Genomic DNA, 7,065 nt, shown 5'->3' on the forward strand with positions numbered 1-7,065 from the left:
TAGTTTAAGCAGTTAATGATTCACAGATGATATATCTCATACAATAGATATCTCAGACTCTGTTAATGTCTGAAGCAAGCACAGGGTAAGTTTGGTTCCTTCCAAGCGGTAGCTATTTGGCAGTTTTGTAGCATTCAATCTATGTCTGAATAGTTTTGCAAGTTTGCTTAGAAATTCCCATGATCGGCAGGGGTAGCGGGAAGAATTTGAGGGAGTTGGGAACAGACACTCTTGTGAGGTCTGTATCAGCCACCTGTTAGGGTCATTTTCACACATATGGTGGGAATCATAACTGAATAATGCCTCCAAAAGAGATTGGGGAGAAGGAGTGTATGTTGGAGGGGACTTGATGTCACTGATAACAAAGCTTGTGTGCAATTTTTCAGATAGAAACCCAAAGCTTTTCGATTGTTTTGGTCAAGGTCCATTTCTCGCTCCCATTTGACCTCATGCGGTTTCTTATCTTGTTGTGTATGTATTACTGTGATTGTCATTACAATATTATTTATTATTTGATTTTTAAATCTTTATGAAATTTAGCAATAAAACAAACAAACAAGGCAATACAAAAATCACACATTATTAAAAAAATGTATATAGTGCCAGCATCTTCTGTAGCTCTTTACAATGGGAACAACACAGTAGTAAAACAAGACTGGGTATTACAGACAGGTAAGAGTGCCTTGCTCGCAAGCTTTACAATCTATAGATATATAAGAAATGATTTTTCCTGGTCCTGAGAAAGCTGAGGTCAAAAAATCTGGGGGTACAGGATCTAGAGCACTTTGGTGGTAGAACATATTTAGGTACAACTATGCAATGTTCACTCATAGTTTGTCACCAGGGAGAGTGTGGACAGACATCGTATAGTGAAATGAGCTAACAATACTTATTGTCAAGGACAGGAGTCAACGCAGTATGTTCACCTTAACGGATGTAATCTGACCTATCCATGACATCAGAAGTCTGTTCCATTTTGCAAGATGGTTTTTAAGATTTAATGGTCTCCATTAAGAGGGGAGGAAGATAGCCATGTATAACTGGTCGTAAAATTTGATGATGGATAGATACTCTATTTTAAATGGCAGTCTTTCAAATTAAAATACAAAACTTCTTTTCAAGTAACGTTTTTATAGTATTGGTTATATTCAAATCAAGACTTGAGGGGTTTTTTCCTCATTAATTGGCCTGAGAAGTAAGCCGAATGTTGTTGGCACAAAATGCGCCTGCTTTAACTCCAAGATTATTGGGTAGCCTCTTATTTTAGTAGAGGCTCTATGATAGTGATATGACAACTTGATGCACTTCAGGGGCATCATGGGTGACCCTCTAACCTTCAAAAGAGGCGCACAATAACTTTAATCTGAAAGAGATCCTTTTCTGTAATAAAATATCATCAGACATTTACACAAGTGTTACAAGCTATAATAATCAAGTGACAATAAATCAAGAAGGAGCTGGTGGCCACAGATGAAGGTTCAGAAGCCCACATGCAGCACTAGGGCGTCCTGTTAACAGTCACTACTCGAGGACAAGGGAAGAGATAAGAGGAGAAAGGGAGCAGCCCTGACAAGTGCTGTTAGAAATTTGAAACTAAGGGTTTGGGAAGCCTGTGATGGATTGTAGAGGATAGATTATGGTACAGTGCTAGATTACAAACTAGGAACTGTCCTCCAAAACCCATATAGGCTATTGTCTGACATAGTGTGCTAGAATTTTATGCAGTAAAGGCGCTCTGGCATCTAATGCCATGATCAAGGATTGGATTTTATTTAATTTTTTACATTTGCAATATGGAATAGTTTGTGCACCTTGTGTTATCCAGGGCCTGCCTGCATGTAGGGTAAGGCACACCTAGTCTGGATTAGCCTGGTGCCAAAACCTTAACAAAGGATTTAAATCCACATTCAGCGATGAGATTGTGTGGTAGGATGTGCAGTGACTTGGATCTTTGTCCAGCTTATTTATTGCTATGATTCCGATGTGCATGGTGGTGGGATCATAATGGACTTCCTGGGGGAGGGAATTAAACATGTTTGCATAAATTGCTATGCTTTCCAGCTATTAGATCTGATTGTTTTCCATTTGGGTGGGTGTTAAGCGAGGTAAGTTACAAGATGGGTAGTATTGATCTATGAGGGTGGTTTATAGATTTAGCTTTCTGCGAAGTGTCCACCATGTTATAGACCAAATCATAACTATCGGGGTTTGATTACATAGTTAGAGCAATTACAATTCAGGGACAAGATAAACAAGAAATAAAAAGCAGATCATAAATAGAAAACCTTCAAAAAGTAGGGAAAGGGTATTGGGAGGGGAAAGGATTGCAGTCTTTTCTGTTTTCTGTGTTTAGTATAAAGTAAAATAATTATGTATTATTCTTGCTCTATAATGGGATCTTTTTGTTTTAAATAGATTTCTGGGAAAGATAAGTTTCAGGGAGTCTTAAGTGATCATTCAGCTGTAAAGCCTGTCTTTCCATAAATAACTCTGGAGCTCAAACTAAAATAAAAGCATTTTCTCTATCATGGTAATAAGTGATATTTTCCATGAGTGCAATAAAAAGGGTTTTAAGAGGAGGAGCAGGGTGGCTCAGGTCACTTCCAAGATTTGACAATTCGCCATTTGGCTGCTGCCAGGATATAGGAATCTAGTTTAGCTAAATGTTATTTACTCCAAGAAACAGTCAGAGTAAGATCTAGGGGTCTTTAGGAACAGATGGAATAGTGGTTTCAGGAGATTTTGGACTTCACCAAAATAGGGTACTATTTTTGAACAAGTCGTCCATATTTGGATGAAAATATCTCCACAATTTCTGCAGCAGCCAGGTTTGTGGTGGTATTGATCACTATTATTGATTTTTCAGAAGTGTAGTACCATCTATAATAAGTTATGGGCATTTCCATTGCTCAATGTTGAAATAGAGCTATGGCTAGTTTTTCCCTGCTCTCCCAGTAGTCTTTCTGTTGGGGGTTGAAGGGGGAGGGGGGGGGAGTGGGATCCAAATCCTTCTCCCATTCTCTCCCGTGCCTGTCCTGAGACCCAAGAGTACAGTAGGTTGCTCTATAGAGATGAGTTCATACCTTTGCGGTACAGTGAGATCTATCATTTTTCAAAATAGGTCAAATCTCGAAGGACCATTGCTTATTTTTTTATTTGTGTTGCTGCTATTTCAGGATAGTTTATTGTAGGACTTTTCTGCATTAGATCAGTGACACTTTCCATTATTTCAGGTACTTCTGTGAAGATATAGACTTTAACCTTCGAGTAAACAGCGGTGGGATGCTGATCTGCTGCTTCAACAACTTCAGCCTAATGAAAAAGCATATTCATATGGGAGGACACAAGGACTTCATCATCAAGCCCAAAATTGTGGTAAACATTACCTGGCTATTAACTTTTTAATGTAAAATCTGTAAACTATAGTTCCCTCTCCTTTTTCCTTACATTGTCAACACCACGATAGTACAATATTCTGCTTTTCCCTGTCTGCACTACAGCAATATAATGCTCTTATTTATCCTTATATTACAAGCCCTGCAGAAAATATTCTGCTCTCCTTTACCTTCATCCTGCCAGCCCTGAGATTACGCTCTCCCCTCCTTCTCTTTTTGTCTCTGTTTAGACCATGGTCCTCTGATCTTAAATAAGATTTTAAATTACCAAAACTAAACTTGATTTATTTTCTTTACTGTTATTTAAATTTTAGTTTAGCACCTTCTAAAATGAAATCTGTTTGTTTACAAAAAATTTTTGGTAGATTTGTTATTACTAGAACTGTTAAATTCTGTAGTTTGCTGTTGATGCAAACCTGATGTATTATTTTTTTATTTATTTGAGTACATTACCTGACTGAGTATTTATTTCTATACAGGTTACAGAAAGTGCTGGTCCTATTTCCCCCATGCAGTATGTGTGCGCCCCAGACAGCGCGCAGACCCTCCTGGCTGCCCCAGCTCAGTTCCTGCTTGAGAAGTTTCTCCAGTACAGCGCTCACAAGCTATTCCCGAAAGCCATTAACAATCCGAGGAACCCATTACTGGCTATAGACTGCTATTTGAATCTGGGACCTGAGGTAATAAGGGACTTCTTGTTAAAGACAGAATGTAGCTAAGAGGGGTGGCAATTCCTTAATAGTTTAACTTTTTATCCATGACACCGCTCCTGATGCCTTTCCTACCCCCTGCCCCTTGCTTGTTGAGCTCCATCCCATATTTTAATACTTGCCATGAAGCAGTACTGAAAGACTGCATGTAAAAGTCTGTTATTTATATAGCTATGACATGAACTGTTGTGTCCTGTTGCAGGTGACTCTGTGCTATGTGAGCTCCAGGCCACACTCTGTGAATGTGAACTGTGAGGGAGTGGCGTTCAGTGGACTGCTGCTCTATTTGTGTGACTCATTTGTCTGTGCAGGGATGCTAAAGAAGTTCAAGTTTCTTAAAGGTATGTGCTGGCATCCAGTTTATTCAGGCATGGTCTTTGCTGGGGCAGGTAGCTCAGTGTACACTGTTGTATGACTGGTAAGCTGTGCTGAACTCTCCATATTCCCTTTACTTTCCAGGTGCCACTCTGTGCGTTATTTGTCAAGACAGAAGTTCTCTCCGGCAAACGATTGTGCGGTTGGAGCTGGAAGATGAATGGCAGTTCAGATTGCGGGATGAATTTCAGACTGCTAACAGTATTGATGACAAACCACTTTATTTCCTTACTGGACGCCACATTTGAGCTTAATGAGGAAGATATCGGGGGGTGAAGGGGGGGTTATGAAGTGCCAAGACGGTGACTTTACACATTCATCTGGAGCATGTGCAAAACAGTCGGACGTTGTCTATAAAAACTTTCTCTTTTTCTAAGATGTCATGTGGAAAGCAATTTTATACGGTTTTAGAGGAAAGACTGTTTGAGTCGCATATGGACCAATAAATACCACAAAGCTGATTTCTCGACTGGCTTTGAAAATCTCCGGAACCATAACAAGAATTGTCATGAACATGCTCAGTGAATGTACCTGTTCTGTTGCAGACTGCTTCTCAGGGGTTCACGATTACCAAAAGTTGGGTAACGGAGCAATCTCTTCCTGTGTCAGGGTTGATCTTTTTTTATTCTTGAACAATGTGTTTTGTGATGAAGCAATGCAATAGTTCTATGGCTCTCCACATGTAATAGCAGTGCCTCATTCAGCAATTTTATGATTTATAATTCGGTTTATTTTGACAAAAAGCCAGTGACGGAGCAACAATGCAGCGAACGTCTTGCATACAAATCATTGATGGTTGCTCTAGCAGAGTGTGGATGTACCATCCTTACTCAAAATAGGCCTTTTGGGGGAACATTTGTCAAGTCCATAGGGCCACAATATTGTCTGATTGTGGACCCTAAACTTCCCGGTACCCACCACGGCAATGAACATACTCCCTCATCATACTTCAAAATGTGCACGTATCATACCCATGACTCAAAAATGCTAACCTTGCAGAACGTTAAGTGCTCTTGTTACAGATTTCCATATCATAATTAAGCATGTACTGGTTCTCTGACACAATCTTCACACACTTTCAGTAATGTGCAGTCAATTTGGTTAAAGGGATTAAAATGTATGTAAAGGCAATTCATGGATATCACTTGTGAAAAGGGGACACTGATTTTTGGGGAGGACCTGTGTAATATTTTAATGAGGCTTCAGTGTACCCCTCCTGCTTTCTTTATTACCCATGTGTCCCTATTAACATAGTGATGAGATTCATTCTCTCTTATTTAAGTAATTTGTGCACATCCAATGTTAACACCTTTAGAAGGCCTAAACCAAGTTGGCTGCGCCTAAATACCATGTCCACACTTTGCTATTAACATGCAAGTTACAATAATTCCTTAACATTTCACACAGTTTGGATAATGTAGCAATTCAAATCTGCAAAAGTGTTAACCATGAATTGTTTACAAATGAGAACAAAATATTTAATATATTAGAAAAAAGGTTTGCATACTTGTATCATACATTGCATTGATTTGTGTTGCACACTTTTAGATTAATGTTTATTTTTCAGCTTTTTTTTTTTGTTTTGTTTTTTGCAAAATGATCTTGGCCTTTGGTGTACTCCTTAATGAATGTGCTTTCTCCAGACTGTTCAAAAACAGGAGAGTCACGATTATTTTTGTCTATGAAGAAATCCATTTCAAGACAGGGGTTTTCCTAGAAGGACTATACACCAAATGGGCTAAGAGAAACTAAAGGATAATATTTAATCTGTGTTTTTTTTTTTTTGTTTTTTTTTTTTGTTTTTTTTTTTTATTGTGACACGTATATTGTGATGTTTGCAATTTTCTGTTTTATAATATTGTTGCCCTTAGTGCCAGACGTTCCTGCAGTGAAGTATGTGGTTCCCTTCAGCCTGCTGTCATTTTTCAATTTGCACTAAATTACTTCATTTTCAGGTTTGTGAAAACCATGTACCCTGCGGGACACGTTTTGATATGATGGCAATTCTGCAATCTTTGTAAATGCACCCACCTTCTACCTGCCACCAAAGAAAGCATGAATGTACTATTTTTCTCTAGTGTTACTTTTGTTTCTAAATATGGCTGACAACATGCGGACATTGCCTAGGTCATGGAAAATGCCGATATTGAATGTAAGCTGAAAATTGATAGTATCCATACCATGCCTATAATGTTATAACTTATACAACCAATTCTTTTGAGTACTGAAATATGCTGCTTATAAAGATACTTTGTTGACCAAAAACATGGTGAATTTGGCTTCACTAGTCAGTCTACCTCATGCTGTTTTTATTGTGTGCAGATTGGTTCATTTTATCATTTAATTGACCTATTTTTGACGGTATTAAAGTTATTTACTGAAACACTGGTGGTGTTACTTTGTACATACAGACAAGTTCTCACTAAAGGTAGATTACTGGATTGGCTAACCCCCACCCCAACATAACCAAAGAGTTTAGTGGCGTTTGAAGAGAATGGACTGGTAAGGGATGCTTCGGATCAAGGGACTAGGTGGGCTAACTCCATTGAAAAAGTAAAGTGGCCCCTCACCTGAGAAAAAGTGTT

General features: G+C 38.6%; 1 protein-coding gene across 1 annotated transcript in view; it reads left to right on the forward strand.

Moving 5' to 3' along the window:
* The window catches only part of GREB1L (GREB1 like retinoic acid receptor coactivator), a 109,654-nt gene extending 102,791 nt beyond the window's left edge, over positions 1-6,863 (forward strand). The window contains exons 31-34 of the mRNA XM_075213393.1: positions 3,234-3,375; positions 3,875-4,075; positions 4,308-4,446; positions 4,565-6,863. Of these exons, the coding sequence (XP_075069494.1) occupies positions 3,234-3,375; positions 3,875-4,075; positions 4,308-4,446; positions 4,565-4,728 (646 nt within the window). The 3' untranslated portion in view covers positions 4,729-6,863. The remainder of the gene's footprint in view (positions 1-3,233; positions 3,376-3,874; positions 4,076-4,307; positions 4,447-4,564) is intronic.
* The last annotated feature ends 202 nt before the right edge of the window (positions 6,864-7,065 follow it).

This window comes from Mixophyes fleayi, chromosome 5, assembly GCF_038048845.1.
Source record: "Mixophyes fleayi isolate aMixFle1 chromosome 5, aMixFle1.hap1, whole genome shotgun sequence".
NCBI classification, from domain to species: domain Eukaryota; kingdom Metazoa; phylum Chordata; class Amphibia; order Anura; family Limnodynastidae; genus Mixophyes; species Mixophyes fleayi.